The sequence below is a fragment of the Triturus cristatus genome, chromosome 1_2, assembly GCF_964204655.1.
Source record: "Triturus cristatus chromosome 1_2, aTriCri1.1, whole genome shotgun sequence".
Lineage (NCBI taxonomy): Eukaryota > Metazoa > Chordata > Amphibia > Caudata > Salamandridae > Triturus > Triturus cristatus.
In genome coordinates this window covers 875450235-875468023 of record NC_140580.1, presented here as the reverse complement: position 1 = coordinate 875468023, position 17789 = coordinate 875450235, and the positions used below count along the sequence as shown (strand labels likewise).

General features: G+C 44.5%; 1 protein-coding gene across 1 annotated transcript in view; it reads right to left on the bottom strand.

The window, feature by feature from the left end:
• MORN1 (MORN repeat containing 1) overlaps positions 1–17789 on the bottom strand; it is a 1183871-nt gene that overhangs the window by 1119144 nt on the left and 46938 nt on the right. The window contains exons 4-5 of the mRNA XM_085609315.1: positions 12720–12830; positions 12328–12418 (exon numbers count right to left, since the gene is read on the bottom strand). Coding sequence (XP_085465441.1) covers positions 12328–12418; positions 12720–12830 — 202 coding nt within the window. The remainder of the gene's footprint in view (positions 1–12327; positions 12419–12719; positions 12831–17789) is intronic.

Genomic DNA, 17789 nt, shown 5'->3' with positions numbered 1-17789 from the left:
AGCATTTCTGACGAACAATGAAGATCCTGTGATGCAGAACCTTTCATATCTAATTGTAATGCTAAAAGGGTGTAAATAAAGGTTTGGCCTGAAAATGTTGTGCTCCTTTATTCGTGTAGATTTGTACACCTCAGACACTATTCTCAAAGCAGCAGCTATTTCAAGAGGGCATTTTTGAATGTACAAAAATCCCAAACAAATTACAGGACTTTATAAGGTCTAGTGTCTTTTCAGTATTAAATCGTATTTGGAATGCACAGAACATGAGTCGTATTTTGCTTTTGCCACAAACACTGTGTAAATGGAGGCTTGACTGTCTGCTAAGTGTGAGGTTGTATGTGCACAATTAATTTTATTCTAAGAGTTAGAGTTGATTAAATGGCCTCCCAGTGCTTTCCTTCAAGACAGAAGAATTATTTATCAGTGAACAGCCTTTTGAATAGAAACTCAAAATGTCTATAGTTTTCTTTTTTTAAGACACCCTTGCATTTTCTTGCGTTTTGGCACGCCAGCTGTAAAAAGGACTTTAAATGTTAGAATATTTAGATGACAATACCAGCCAGAATGCACTGCAAAAATGCCACTTTGTGTGACTTTTCTTGCGACAATAGGCTAGGTCACTTACATCATTTGGCCCTGCAATGCCACGTAATTCCCTAGGCCTGCCAATACGTCCTTAGCACAATGAATGTTGATATTGCAAAACACTAATGGATATGGGGAGGTCAAATATATTTTGGTCCAAATACAAAGAGAAGGGACAAATATTTATGGATCGAGTCACTTTAGCAACCGGGGTAGACCACTGCTAAGTTGTCGGTTCTGGTATATTTGGTGGATCTTTGATTTTAAAGAAGCATGAAATGGCAGAATTGACTGCCCTCAGGCTGTGTGAAAGTTTAAGCATGTCAATTTCTGTTAGTCGGGTGCTTAGCTCTGGGACTATGGTACCTAGTCATCATCATGATTACTTGGAACATCAACCTAAGTTCACTTTACAAAAAAAACTGTGTAAAATATATTACAAGTGGATCATTGAGAGAGGTGCAGCATTTTGCTCAACCTAGTTCATGGCCATTTTACTGCTTTTTTGTGATCAAAATGTTTGCACTTCTGCTTGGACAGTATTCTAGCAATATGCGTTACAGTTTTTATTTAGGACAAAAAATAACTTTATATTTTCAATCTTCCCAAAAGATTGTCTATCTAAACGTTTAAAGAATTGGGACAATTTCAGGTAAAGAGTACAAATATTAATTCATTCAATATGCAGGATTAGAATTTGCAAATTCATATTTGGTCTGTATGTGTAATTTTATTGTACAGGACTCGCCAACAGAAGCAGTAGGTTGCTTCACTAAAAAAAAATATAATGCATTGTGGGAAAATGAAAGTAGCACAATAAAGGAAACCATGTGGGATTATAATAAATGAAAGATGTTACTTCTAGGCTGACTGCAAGAAGAATGAGCAAACAGCATATGTCTACCAACTGATAAGATTCCCGCTTAACCAGTATTTCTTCTCACCAGAATTAATCAAAAACGTTTTTTGTATATTTATTTAATTTCTACTTATTTTTATCTTTTTCATAAATTACATTATAAAATCCATCATTTGCACATGACTTTATAAAACATCATTAATATCTAGCTTTACTATGCATAAAAATACATAACTTGATCAGTAACAAACCCCACGTCCACTTCAAAATTTACTAAAAAGAGACCAGAGCCAGTAATTAATTATATGATTAATTCTGGTGAGAAGAAATACAGGTTAAGCAGGCATGATAGCTGTTGATTAAGGTGTTATTTCCCCCTTTCCCGAACCAAAAAAATTATTTGTTTGGTGGTACCCTTTTATGTTTTGCTTAAACAGCATATGTCTTCTGGGATTTAATTGTAAATCCTAAGCTTGTCATGCAGGCTTTAGTGCTTTGATCGTCTTCGATAGGGGGTTGTCCAGACAAAGTTGAAAGTTGCTTCTAGTGGTTCTTGATCCCCCAGAGAAAGCATACTTGTCATGGACGTTTAGGCTTAATGAAATCATTTGCAAGAGCCTAGACCACTGATATGAAGTCTTGTGGACATATTAAAGTTTGCAACATATGGATTTGGCGAGTTCATCAAAGTGATCTCGTAGAATAGGCAAAATGCAAGGGCTCTGATTGGAGAAGATCAATCGAAATGCATAGTGAAGAAAATTGATATAGTCTGATTGGGCAAAAGGCAAAGAGATGAAAAAGCGAAGGTAAAAACCCACATTGGGCTCAGCCTAAGGTAAAAAGTAGTCACCCAGTTACAAAAGTAATAAAAAATGAAAACTACCCTTAATAAGATTCTTAGCTCTTGTTATCTGTACTTCATAACTGGTTAGATATTGGCTCTGCTGATATGCAGCAGCAGACTAAGGACCTGATTTAGATCTTAGCGGATGGGTTACATCCCCACAACAGTGACGGATATCCCGTCAGCCAAAATATAAATCCCATTATACCTTATGGGATTTATATTTCGGTGGACGGGATATCCGTAACCCATCCGCCAAGATCTAAATCAGGCTCCAAGTTTGAAAAAAAAGATGGTGTCACTTTATTATGATTTTTGACCTCTGCATGCACAAGTGTCAATACACATGCGTAAGCTCCAATCCTTACCTTTTAATCACTAACCACCACACCCTACTCCCACGTGACTTTTCTGACATGCCACTTTGTATGAAAGTACAAAAAAAGTGATGGATGGAACACTTGAATTAGTCTCAGCCACTGGTAATTACTCAGGCCACATTCCAGTCCATCGTTATTTTAGCACACCATGCCACCTCAGTTTGGACCCAACTTTATGAAAATCAGTCTTGACCCTGCTCCAATGGGAACAGTGCAACCCAAACTGCGAATCCAGGCAGCAACTGGAACACAAGCAACCCAGGACCGCTTTCCCGCTTGTAATGGGATCATCAGCTAGGTATAACTTGGTTCCATTGACACAGTGTGTATGGGAATGAGCAGGAGGTAGAAGTCGACGTATGTGGGATCTATTGAGAATAGCCTGTCAAACCTTTTTCACTTTTACCATAACAGTTAAAAAAAAAGTTCTTGAACGGTTAATGCTACTATTGAGTTGTTTCAGGATGAAAAGGAAGAAAGAGTCTCCTGCACTCTGATGCAACAGAAGAGAAGCACAGCTAAAGAACAAACAAGACTTCTCTACGGGGTGCCCGCTATACGAAAGAAATCTAAACGTGTACACCTGAGTATTCAGCAGATCTTAAGGCTGCTTGGGAACCAGTATAGACTTTAACTGATAAAATGATCGGAAGCTTTATGGTGAGAAAGAATTATTATTTTCGAGAGGTACAGTAAGAATGCTGCTAGTTCTGCAATGCACCCTTTTAATAGAAACATGTAGAAAAAGATGTACATTAGGTATTGTGCATTACTAAAAGTATACCTTTTGAAAGCATTGTGAGCACTACTGGTATCAAGTCATTACAAGGGATTACAGCTGTGATCATATATGAATGATGTGTTAACTGTAGTGGCAACCGAAATTGTAAGATCTGGTTTTAAATAGAAGTCAGAGTAGGGATTCTAACTCTACCATGCCATGCGGAGTACATTTCTCGCACAACACTATTAATTCAACAAAAAAAATGGTATGTCAGTCATACGGAGGCAATATTTCAAAACCGAACAGTATATAAAACAATTTAAATGCTCTTTCGGGAAAAGAGGAAACAGCAAAAGCAAAACGTTACAACACAAAAAGTCTCAGAGTAGATAGTACACAAAAAGCCTGATATGTGGAAAAAACAGAAATGGGAAGTGGCAGTTGAGGATGTAAAGGTTCACACAGGTGAGGAGGGACTCTTGCACGTTTAAGCTCCAAAACGTATTTTAAAGTGGCAGCATTTTTTTAGAAGCTTATTCTGCTCCCTCCTACCAACCTAGGCATGTCTCACCTCTTTAGGATTCGAGCCAGCAGGAGGCAGACGAGCTTCAACTGACTTATGTCTTTCAGAGATGACTGTTGAAGTGAGAGAGGGGAGTCATTAACACAATATGATGAATGGCAGTGTGGAAACCGGTTAGCATGCTTTCTAATGGCTCCAGAAAGAGGTGTAGAATTCAGAATGGAGGCCAGAGGTGCCTGAATGTGTTCTGAGGGCAGAGAGCATTTGAAGGATAAGACTTTTCATAATGTCTGGCAGAGAGACAAGACTGGAACTAGTCCAGACGAAAGCCACATATATTCACCAGAGAAGAATGGATCTTCAACAATCACTTATGACCTACTGTAAAAGCTGCTAAGATGTCAGAGACAGCTTGTGAACACAATGATAATAATCGTGATCTAAGCTTCTGTATAGCAAACAGTACCTCAACATGTTTCTTGGCTTTCCTTTATCATGACAACTAACACATGAAAGGTTTCTGTGCCTTTGCCACCTGATCTGAAGCCTGAATTATAGTATCTAAGAAGAGTGTGTTTCAAAATGGGTTCGTGGAGTTAGCTGCAGGTAACATCCCAAGAAATGCCAGTTTAGGAAACTAGAAGAATCCATATTGGAGTTCGACTAAAGGAAGGGGGGTGATCTGGAGTGACTTTAGTCAAGAAGAAATAAGTCTTCAATTAAAGGAGACATACAAAAGTTTGAGAAGTCTTACAGCAGTCAAAGGATCACACTCCTCGGTGTGTCTGTCAGGAATGTGTAGTCTGGAGGAGAGTTGGTGATTTGTTGTTTGCAGAGATGCGAAATCGTATTTAAGCAATTCTGAGCAGCGTTATATATCTGTGGATGAGCGAAGAAATCCAGAGGTTTGAGTTTCATTTAAAGTCATCACAAATCTGACAGACTTAATCCTAGATGAAATCATTTACCTAGAAGGAAGTTAGTGGGGTGATAAAAATGCCAAGTTTGGTTTAGATTTGTGTAATGTTGACAGTGGTAAAAGCAGCTTTGTGGTCATAGAAGGTGACGTTATTTGGTTTCTTCAATGATCTGCTTTTGTAAATCAGCAAGGGCGCAACTGCATGAATTTTGTCTATAACAGTGACAGTGTTTGTGTAATGTTGCTTTTGCTTGTGGATGAAGACATAGCCATCGAGGATTAAAATGTTGAAGAAGACATTGGAAACAGCCTCTATTTGGAGATAAGATGTTGGTGTCTGGAGTGAGTAGGAGGTTGGCGCTTTCTGCAGGAAAGGCTAAAACTTAATAAATAGTCTGTAAGATGCACTGTAGCTAAAGCTAGGTATGGCATGTAACTGAGGAAGAACTTTGGTAAAGAAGTTGGGTTAAGGTTGCTTATTCGGATCACATTTTCTGAGCAAACTTCTTGTTGTGCCTTCATGATAGTATTAGACACACAGATGATGGACGGAATCCAGAGCAAATCAAACACTCACTCCCAGACAATAGATCTGGGTTAAATCCATCGTTCTTTTGCTCACCAGATCACCCCAGTTTTGACCCAGCCATATGCAAATCAGTCTTGACCCTGTGCCTCATGGGAACAGTCCAGACTGAACTGCCAAGCCAAGTTCACCCTGGACCGGAAACAAGCATCCTGGGACCGGTTTCGGGGCATCACCCCTCATCAGCCAGGTTATCTTGAATCCAGTGGCACAGTGAGCCTGAGACCCACGGCTGGGCATACCCGGCACACTTAGGGCGAGAAAGCAAAAGACACACAGATAATGTGTTGTGAAATCTCAACCTCGGTCCGGGCCAGCACTCTCCCCAGCAGCTTTGCCTTCCACACCGCATTGCCTGAGCCCAGAGTGCCTCCCCGGAGTAGGGTTCGCGCCAGCAGTCCACTCCCGCACAGAGGCGAGCAGAAGTGCTCTCTCCCCTGACCGCTGCTGCTGCTTTGCATTTTTCGGCCCAATTCTGTTTTTACCGCTGCCCATCTGGAATATTCCCCTGCTTTAAATTAATATAAATTCGTTCTTCCACACCGCCGGTTTCCTGCCGTTGCTGCCCCTTCACCCCAACTCAGCCCCCGCTCCCGCCTCCCTACCTCTAGTCCCGGTCCCCTACTTAATGGCGGCCGCTGCGGGGGAGCGCGTGTGAAACCTCATCCTCGGTCCAGGCCAGCACTCTCCCTAGCAGCTTCGCCTTCCACGCCACATCGCCTGAGCCCAGAGCGCCTCCCCAGAGTAGGGTTCACGCCAGCAGCCCACTCCTGGCAGAGACGAGCAGAAGTGCTCCCTCCCCTGACCGCTGCTGCTTTGCATTTTTCTGCCCAATTCTGTTTTTACCGCTGCCCATCTGGAATATTCCTGTGCTTTAATTTAATTTAATTTCATTCTTGGACACTGCCGGTTTCCTGCCGCTGCTGCCCCTGTGGCCCCTCTCCCTGACACAGCCCCCTCTCCCGCCTCCCTACCTCTAGTCCCGCCCTCTCCCCTATTTAATGGTGGCCGCTGCGGGGGAGCGCGTATGAAACCTCGACCTCGGTCCAGGCCAACACTCTCCCAACCAGCTCTGCCTTCCACGCCGCATCGCCTGAGCCCAGAGCGCCTCCCCGGAGTAGGGTCCGTGCCAGCAGCCCACTCCTGCGCAGAGGCAAGCAGTAGTGCTCCATCCCCTGACCGCTGCTGCTTTGCATTTTTCTGCCCAATTCTGTTTTTACCGCTGCCCATCTGGAATATTCCCCTGCTTTAATTTAATTTAGTTCTTGGACACCACCGCTCTCCCGCTGCTGCTGCTGCTCCTGCGACCCCTCCCCCCGACTCAGCCCTCCCTACCTCTAGTCCTGCCCCTCCCCTACTTAATGGTGGCTGCTGCGCGGGTGCGCCGCTGGCGCGCCGAATGCGCACCGAAGACAAGCCCGTCTGCGCCCGTCCGTGACCCGACCGCGGCCCGACCGCGGCCAGCTCCAGGAACCCTGGATATCCGGAAGCCCGCCGATACAACTCTGCCGCCCTTCACGCACGCAACCCCGGAGGACACAAGGACTGCCAATGAGCCACACCGAACACCACCCAGGAACCGTTCTCCTGTAGACACTGCAGACGATCCTTCATCATCAACGGCCCCCCTTGAACGCCAAAGACTCGCCGGACGCCCGTACCACCGAAGCCCAGACATGCATCCTCCTCAACGTACGCTCCCTACACAGACACGCCATTGAGATCTGGGACCTGTTGGACACCCTCTCGCCCAACGTTGCCTTCCTCACTGAAACCTGGACTAACGCCACCTCCGGCCCGGACATCGCCACCGCCATCCCCGACAGATACAAGATCCAGAGAAGGGACCACCCCCACCGCCCAGGAGGAGGACTCGCCATCACACACAACACCTCCCTTCGACTCTCCACCTCCAACCCGAGCGACCCCCACTCCAACACAGAACACCTCCACTTCCAGATCCAGACCAACCCCAGAACCACGCTAAGCAGCACCCTCGCCTACAGACACCCCGGACAGCTCCCCGAGGCCGCAACCACCATCCCCGACCTCGTCGGGCCCCACGCCATCACTTCTACAGACTACAAAAAGACAGGCGCTCCTGTAGATGCCTCGAGAAAACCTAGCGAAACCGGAAAACCACGGAAGACCTAAACAGTTACCGGAGCGCCCTGAAAGAAGACCACCAGCGCATAAGACACGCCAAGAGGACTTTCATCAAGAACAAAATCAACACCAACGCAACCAACGCCAAAGAACTCTTCAATGTCTTACAGCAACTCACCAAACCACCCAGCGAAGCCAAGGACATCAGACCATCCCAGGAACTATGCAACAAGCTCAGCTCCTATTTCCACTTGAAAATCAAGCAAGCAATGAGGGCCGCCGCTGCCTGGATGAAAAGCAGATCTGGGTTAAATCCATCATTCTTTTGCTCACCATTCCACCCCAGTTTAGACCCAGACATATGAAAGTCAGTCTTGACCCTGTGCCACATCTGTGTGTCTTTCACTTCATGATAGTATTAGCAGACTGCAATTTGAAACACAGGCAACCATTTATAGAATAAGATATTTTTAAGAAGCCCATGTGAAATAGAATTCAGTAGTCTTAGGAATCAAGAATTAAACCAATGGAATGGCAAGAGCTAATAAGGGAGATTAAGCATCAGTTAGAATAACATATATCACAGGAGCAATGTGGATACCTAGATATTGTTGAAATCTGCATTAGAAGTAAAACATCAGACAGCTAAAGGCAGGAGTTCTCAGGCGAGGCCATGGCTGAAAAATCACTCTTGCTGAGTTAATATAAAAGGACATTGTACAATATAAGAGTAAATCATCATAACATCAGACTAGGAAGAAGCTTCACAAGAGTGGGAAAAACACAGTTTAATCAGAATATGATGGCTTAGAATTATACAGGAGGGCTCGGACTCTTAAGAAATCGTAGCGTAGTGAATGTAGTAAGTAATAAGTCTTGTTACAGAAAGTATAGAAGATATAGTACATTCACAGTCATACCGGCAAAAGTATTGTGGAATGCATGAAGGTTATCTAAATGAAAAGACAGATGTGCCATAACCATGTACAGTGGTGAGCGGTCTAGATATCTGAAGAGCATTATAAAGAACGGTGCCCCTACTCACGCAGCTGCAGAATTCAAATTGATAGACAGTTGGAAAAGTTAATAAATGTTGTGAGAAACAAAGTCAAAGAAAGATACTCATTCTGGGTGGGTCTAAGCGACAGCAGGCAAAGATCAATCAAGAGCGAATATGGAATCGGAGGAGGGCTGCAGAGCCTTGGACTTTTACATAGGAGTAACGTAGCAAGGCCGCAACACCAGGAGATGAAAGATGGAGGACAGGCAGAATAGTTGATAACTTCTCCGTGAATGGCTGAACACAAGTATAAGAGACACTGAATTTTGTGAGATTGAGAGAAATACAGCAAGAGAGTGGTCAGATTTGGTGCAGAGACTAAAGGTGGTCGGGGGGAGGAAACTCACCGACCACAATAGCAGCCAGGAATCCATCAAGTCATAGGGATCCTGCCTCAGAGCAGCCACCAATGGTCAGCTATGTGCACCCCTCGAAGGATATTCCGAACCATCACCGCAGCACAAGTGGCCTAAGGTAAGCAGATGCAGTTGTGCGCTTGCACACTGTGAGAAGTTGGCCTGGCATATGCTGTCTCCTAGTTATAGGGACACCTTGCACCAGTCCAATTCGACTCTTATTGATGATAGGTTTAAGACAACCTTTAAAGACAGCTATCCTAGTGGTAGCTGTGGAGAGCAGCCTTCAGGCTAAGTCTTGAAGGAGTGTTAAGCTTATTGTTTTACCATAATAACCTCTTGAATAACCAAATGAAAGAGTAGCCCACACAGGTATATATATAAAATATATGTATTTATTCTAGACAGAATCCCACAGTCTCTTTATGAAGCTGTGGCAAAGTTACAATATCAAACAAGCATTGATAGATACAATAAATAGCACTATTAACATTGGGCCCCAGGGGGGGACCAAACCACATACTAAAAAAGTGGTATAAGAACTACGACAATTCTACAGGCAATGCCTAGGGCATTCAGGATCGCTGGCCCCTTATGAATCCACCCCAGGTTATGAGGAAGGGGACCCACGGGAGGCGCGTGCAGTGCAAGTAGCTGCTATCGGGATCTCTATTACAGCCTATGGAGAATGTCGCGGTTGGAAATAAACAGTTTAAAAATACTTCTAGCAGGAGTACAAAGTTAAAACTTCAGACTTAAGCTTTTGAAGAGCCCACTACCACGAGAGTACCGAGGTACCACTGTTACCTGCCCCAGGGAAGCCGGGTGCATAGGTCGTTTCTGCTGTCGGGTCGCGGGCTGATTTTCAATGGGAAAATAGTCAAAAGGTCTGCTAGCCAAAAGCGTCGATGATGCCGTGAAGATCAAAGATGTGAAGATTGTAGAGAAGAACTTGAAAGCAGAGGGGACAGAGTCTGGGTCACGGAAAAGTGACCAAGAGGCTCAAAGCAAGGAGCCCTTCGATGTCGGGTGCTTCAGGTGGAAAGTGGTGTAGCTTGGATCTGCAGCCACGGGCTCCGGGAGGCTTCAAGGAAGGCCAGCTTCAGAAGGGCGACTGTCCCACATCGGATGAGGGTCGCTGCGGTGTTAGTGTCCGGCTTGGATCCACTAAGCCTTGGCAACCGCAACCCACGAAGAATAAACAAATCTGCTACAGTGCAGACCCACGAGGTCTGGGAGTGGTCTCCTTCAAGGAGACTGTAGAGCAGGCCTGGAGCAACCAGGGGAACTCTTGATTGTAGAGATAGACCTCCGCTAGGACCCACAAGTCGAGAGAAAAGGGACCGCGGGAGGCAGCAATTTGGCATGCGTAAAAGGGCACCCATGGGCCACCGGAGGGGGCTAGGGCGCTGGTCTTTGGCACAATTGCTGTAGAGTGGTTGGCTCAAAAACGGGCCAAAGCACAACTTCCCCACTGGTCAGGGTTGTGTGCTATGCAAGAGGTGGCTGGTGTCCTGGGGTATTGGGGATCTCGGCACCCACGCGGTCCACGGTGCCCAAACTCGTTGAGCACACTCACTGGCCTCTGGGATGCGCTGGAAACCCACCTCAAGGTTTCTGGAAGTCGTCGAAGTTCGTGAGAGCAGCGAAGTTCCAACCGGGTCACTTGCAGTGTTTCAGGTGCCTGCCAAGCAGGGGGATAACTCCTTTATCCCAAGGGAGATTTCTTCCGTCAGCTGGGCAGCAGCAAGTCGAAGGTCAAGACTGTAAAGTTCAAGATTAATCTGAGGCTCTGGGGCCACGTTATTCACCTTTATCCCCAAGATTAGGGGAGTGTTCAGAGTAGTGTCCACCAATGAGAGGTGAGGCGGGGAAGGGTCGCTACATCCTCTCCCCTTTGTGTGTTTCCCGCCTGGGCGAGGGGCAGGATGCCCCTGAACCGGTTCCAAGCGGTGTATGCAGAATGAGGTCTCTGCAGCTGCCTACGTGCAACTCTGAAAGGACATTTGGTGCACCCACCGTGTTCCAATCCACATTATCCTGTCTGGGGAGATGCTAGCACCTCCCTGCCACAGGAGCCCTATTGTCCAGCTGGCGAGGCTGGGATTTTCCCCAGCAACAGCCAGCCAGGGTCGTGTAGGTGGCGGCCAGTAGCCATTTTGTTTTACTTGTGCACTTTTAAATTGGTGTCCAAATTCGAACGCTTTTCCCATATCGCCCCTCTAGCAGGGGGGAATCGTACCCTCATGCCCATGGCTGGACTGGGGGTATGATTCCTACATGTTTGACACCAAACACAATATGGTTCTGTGTAGCCATTCTCAAGTTATCGCGTTATCGCGTTATCGCGATAGACTTATAATGTGGTTAAGAGTATATGGTATGGCTACACTACAAACAACCCAGCAATGAGTTTACGAGGGTTGCAGAGAGGCCCTACTCATGTAGGGGTCCCCCCTCACACATACCTCAGCACCCTGCCTTGTAGGATTAGCAAGGCCTGCTATAGGGGTGACCTATGAGAGTTTATGTGTTGTAATGGGGTGGGATATAGGGTACCTATATCCCTGTAAGGGGTGCTAGCACCACCTCACCCAGACTACAGTAGTGGTCTGGTGGTGTCAGTTTGTATGGCTGTCCCAGGGTGGCACAATAAGTGCTGCAGCCCTGGTAGGCCTACTGAGGGACCCATGCCCTGGGTACCTAGGGTACCATCTACAAGGGACTGTCAGGGCATCCTCAGCATCCAATTGGTTTGTACCTAGGGTACTTCACATTAGTTTTAGGGAGAAAGCAGATAGGCTGGGGTCCTGGATAGCAGGATCCCAGCCAGACTAGTCAATAACCACTCAAATACCAGGCAAAAAGTTGGGGGCAACCATTAGTCAGATTCCACCTTCCTACACACACCAAAGCAGATGCAGTTAGAAAGAGGTCAAGCCCAATAATCGAGAAAATGTTAAAATATATCTAAATTATACATGTCATACATTGATAAATATTTCTAATCGTAAACTGCATAACGATGTAAAGAACTACTGTGACCTTTTACTTTCTTTCTTTTTTAAGTGTTTTCTGCAAAGTGTGTAATTTTGTAGGTCTGTCACTCTGCATTCCCGGCTCCTGACCTTAGCACAATATGTGATCTACAGTGAGAGGTGAGGATTGCTGAAACAGGAATCCAGATTTCTAGTCCCATCTTCACAACTTGGTAAACATTTTGTGATCAAGGGCAAAATAGGTTATTGCCCTCTCCTCTCAGTCTTCATGACCTCATTACATGAGAACACATAAAAACATTCAAAACACTAGTAGTAAACAGCATATAAAAAAATATTAACCAGAATTTTTCACTTCCTCCGCAACAATCGTTAGAACATACCTGAAACTCATTTGTCCTTCTCCATGTTTCTTATTTTCATGAAAGGACCCTTGATATGTTTGCCCATTACAGTCCACCAGAATGCCATAACCTAAAATAAAAGACAACACCAGCCTAATGTTATGCTGTCTGAATTTGTACAGCACATTTCTGTCATAGGCATGGAAAACTAGCAATCCAACCAAAAAGGTATGGTGTTCCCCCTTGTTGAGAGCTATAGTGATACTAATTTAACTAAGTTGAAAAATAAATCCAGGGTTATTTATGGTTACCAGCTGCCCAGCATTGCAATTTGTGGGTAAATTCAAGTTATTCAACATCACCAAATGAAAGAAGCACATTGAGAGTCCAAAAAGTGTACCTGAAAAAGGGGTGGTTTTTGACTTACACACCTTCTCTCATGCCACAGGTGAACTCTCCTTCGTATCTTCCGCCATCCTTGTACTGCATAACACCAGTCCCATGGAGTTCCCCGCAGCTGAACTGCCCAGAATAGGTATTTCCTAAAGGGCAAAAAATAAAAAAATCTGAGTGGACATAGGGCGAGAGGCATTCACTGGCCTATGTGACCACTCACTGTCCATGCTGCATTAGGGATATGAATGATGTACCTCCAGTAGAGCATTTGATAAAAGGAGAACTTTGACTATATACTCCAGCGAGACCACTGAAATGCTGATTTTTATCTAACAAAAACTGTTACAACTGCAAACAAGTTTTATGTGCTTTCTTAAACAAAACTCAGGGGAAATATAATGACCTGAAACTAGATACGTACACGAGTGAGTGTGCCAAAAGGGAGTTGGAATACTAGAACATTGTTATACTGGACCCCGTCATAAGCCCCGGGAACAGTCTCGAAGAAGATTTGAAATTTCGACATTACTAGATAAATAAAATAGCACATATTAAATACAATCGTTTTGCAGCATTTATAACAGCTGAGCTCAGCCATTTTTTACATCTGAGCAGCTGAAAGGAATTATCCATATTGACCAGGGACCAAGTTGTACAAAGAGTATTTCTTTACAAGCGCAAGATCTGTGGTGCGTAAATTGGCAGGGTCTGCGTTTTCATAAGCCCAATGTGCAATGTAATAGGGCACCAAGTAACCCTGCCGGGTATGCGAGCATGCATTAAGGAAGGCGAATTAAAAGCGATAATGTGAGTCGCAAAGAGCTTCGCGACTCAAGGTCAACATTGTGATCCATTACAAATCACAATCAAAAAAGGGGGAAGTAAAGAGGTATCCCCCTTTCTTGCGACACAAGGAAATGTAACAATGGTTTGCTATCACTACTCCCATTACGAACCAGGTACCCCTGCCGGGTATAAGAGCATGCATTAAGGAAAGCGAATTAAAAGTGTTTATGTGAGTAGCAAATGGCTTTGCGACTCTGGTCAAGACTGCGATTCATTGCAAATCACGATAAACAAGGGTAAAGTTAAGGGGTGTCCCCCTTTCTTGCGACACAAGGAAATGTAACAATGGTTTGCAATCACTACTCCCATTACAAACCTCCTTAAAGGTACAAGCTGCTGACAGCAGGACGGCTTCCACTGTGCAAGCGGTAACTGCAGGCACTGGAGGAAGTAGATTGCATTGCCACAGTCCCCCTCGCGTCACTTCACACTGAACAATATTTTTTAGCATTGCAGTCCCTGCCTCTTTAAGCAATGAGGAATAACAGCACTTTGCTGGAGCACATGCATAGATGGAGTTCGGCTGTCCCTTGCATGCTGAAGTCTTTGCATCCAAAAGCATTCAAATTGGCAATTCTGCCACATGAATATTTTGGCCTCATTTCTGTGAATCCTTGCGAATGGCCTCTTCACGCTGCGCTGTGTCTGATTAAGTCTTCTGACACAGCCAAAAAAATTGGACAAATGAAGGGCCTCATATGTGGCTCTTCTTATACATGGAACCATGTGCCATCACATGGAGCCTTTTCCATTGATTGGGTCGAATAAAGGCTGCTTTGTGAACCCCCCGGTCTCATAGCCGCACACTGAAGAGTCTCAATGCTTGGCTAATATTTTTCAGAAATGTGGACCCCTTCTCGGTGTCTGAAGAATTATCATCAAGGCTTAAGGACCCCCACTTGCTTACAACCCAGTTGAAAATACCTATTTTCTGTCTAGTCAACTTTTGCTGAAATCCGTACATCTGCCTATTTTGCAATGCATTTTTGAGCAAGTGAGGCAATAATTGCTCCTGATCAGCTAACTCGCGTCTAAGCTTTCAACCAATCAATAAATAACCAAAATCAGGGTATGGTAAATCTCAAAGAGAATAGGCAGAATTAACCATCAACTTAAAATATTTTTCCCAAAACATCTTTATTATTTTAAAAAAAAAATCTTGATAACAATTGTCTCAGTTTTAATATATTTGCGAGCTTAAGTCAGACTCGTACCAACAGATAGCTTTATTTAGGAGTACAGACCACTTTTTAAATTCAGAAAAGTTGGTTTTGAACTCATGAATATAAGTACTCATAGAGAGGTTTATTTGTTAATATATCTACTCCAGTGAGCAAGAGTGCGTGGAAATCTGTGAACACTAACTTACATTTCTGTCAGTGTTCAAAACATATTTTCCGATAACTTCCTACTCAGGAAATGGTCGAAGACTTACTCCTGCCAGGAGTAAATCCTTTTCCATGGTGAAAGGAAAAGGGAACATCTCTCAAAGTTGGGGAGGGTCTATAGGTAGGGGTTTCTCTACAAGGAAAAATATTTTACCATGGAGAAAAAAGGAAAGTTAGCTAGTGCAACAGCACTTGTTCGGCTTTCCCATGTGAGTATCCAAACATTCACAGACATTTTCCAGGATTACATCTAAACCTGCGACAGGCTTTGTGAATTCATGAAATTAATAAATCTATACTAATGAAAAGTCAATAGACTGAGTGTATAGATTTATTTACAACTTTTTGAGTCTCAGTACACATCACCTAGCAGTAGAAGTTGACAGACAGCAGTGAAAAACAAGCTTTGACAACACCCATCTTTTTGGCTTTAGAATACTGAACAGATTTTTACTAACTTTCACACAGCGATTTTATAGCATGGGAATCCGCTTCCTTAAGACATAGAACAGGTAGGGCACAGAGGGCGGTAGCAGTGCAAGCTTCTTTCATACACAAGCTCATCATATGCAGCAGCAGTGCCAGCTTCGCTCACATAAAGAGCACTGCATATCACAGGCAGAACCAACGAGTGTTACCAGTCTCGGTTAGGGGAGGTTTTTTGGAGAAGTGCTGCAAAATATCCAGGAATATTGAGTCAGCACAGAGGGACAAATGCAGGTATTTGTCTATACAGTAGGACAGAAAGGAAAAGACAGCGGTCTGTGACTGCATTTTTAAGCAGAAAACGTCAGTACTTGAGTAGCAGACATGTAAAAGCACTACTTGCACCCATGTATATGGTAGTGTTGGCCAGTGATCGGGTGCAGTTTGTTGGTGACATTTTCCCTCTCCCCCACGACCCTGCATCTTTTTTTCTGGTGGACCACCAGGTGTTTATTCACACCTGACCACAGTTCTATGTGAGGACCGCAGGCAAGGATTAGGATGTGCTTTCTTTACCTTATTTTCCTCCAGTAACCTATAGAGAATGTCATTGAAACAAATTAACTTTTCCATAAACACCACGAAAAGGAGCAACATTAATCCAACCAATCCGAGTCCAAGAATGCTGGAAAACCCCTTTTTTTCCATGCTCCAGCATCAATCATAAAAGTCTCTGCTATTTTATATTTCAATGGACTGCTTACTAGTGTTTCAACCATCACTCTAGGGTTTTTGTTTGTTCAAAATGGGTCTCCATGCAAAGTAACTGCATTTAGTGATGCATTTCGAATCTCTTTACTTACCCTTTTAAACTCCTAACCTGTGAATGTGTTCCAAGTTTTCTCTCATTCACGCCCTTCCTTCACTTTCAACGAAGCCATTGAATTTCAAGATTACGTCATCTCTTGTAAACTGGTGCTAATGAACTGAACTAAACCGGTGCGTTTTACTTTTTAAAAAAAATGGTAGATCATCTTAATCTAGGTCTGATCGACATAGTTACAGAACCAATCAAAAACACAACCACAAACTTCTTTCACCAAAAGCTTCTTCGAATTGATTACATGGTGGAGACCACAAGACAGAGGAGGACAACCGAGTCCAGAATACAAGGGGAGAAGGCTCCGGGACATCTCTGCAGCCCTGATCGCCGACTGAGAACACTGGACTGGTGCACCCAGACACCGATTCCCACTGAGACCTTCCTCCAAGGCAGAGTTTCATGACAAGCTATCATCACCTACCCGACCTGTGAGAAGTTATGCAGGGCCTGGGTCAAAACAATGTGTTGGTCCCCGCCCATGTTCTCCCAAAAAACATACTTGTGATTATCCAAGGCATATCCAGCATCTGTCGCCAAATAGTAACAGGACCATGTTTAGATGCCTCATCATTAGTAAACAGGCAGGCTTGCTTACAAATCGATAAGTTAACCATTCAGTAGGAGTGCAGAGCCCTGGAAAAGTAAATAACCTGGGACATTATGCACCCTCTGCCCTCCATATATGATGGTCCTGCACCCACTGCAGAGATCTCTAGCAGTCTAAAATCAGGAAACAGTAGCTCAGCTACTTGTGCCTGGCCTGCATCATCTTGTCAGCTCTGCTATTAAAGGTTTTACGAAGTACTTCAAGATTATGTGTGTGAAGGCACATCATGGATTCCATATAAAGTGCTGAGTTCCACTTTTAAGGATGTCAGCTCTTAAAATGTATGCACTGTGCCAATGTTTTGACAACATGCTGTGTTATGAGAGAACATCCTGCTCTAGATGTTCAGTGATTTAACAGGCAGTGATTTCCTCATTCACCAGGCACCTACAGACACACACGATACCACAAAGAAGTGGGGGTCGAACCCCTCTAAACACACCCCTCTGCCAACCACCAATTTAACTCATGCAGCTACCATTATACGCCAACTCCTAGTGAGTGGTTCCCTCTCTCAAAATCCATATCTCTGTGCACTTTTTCCTGGCTTTGTTAGCCAGCAGCAGGGCGGATTTAAAATCTTATTTATAGGGGGAACGGGGGGCAACAAAGCTCATAGATGGTATGAATGTACAACAAAATTCCCATACCAAGGGGCCGATTAAGAGTCTGGTGATCTTCAACCGCCAAACACATGGTGGCGCAGCAGTAGCGGTCCTGCAGCCACCGTATTACGAGGTACCTTTTTGGACTGCCACCGCTGCACCAGCTGCGCCAGGGAACCGCCGTTCCCTGGTGGATGCTCAGCGCACAGAACTATATAATATGCAAGGCTGGGCCGCTGAACATATTATGAGTTTCCCCTCCACCATCATTTTCAGGGCAGGCTCACCACCATGAAAAGTCTGGTAGAGGGGAAAGAAAGGGGGCCCTACAGGGCCTCCATGCCCCTGCT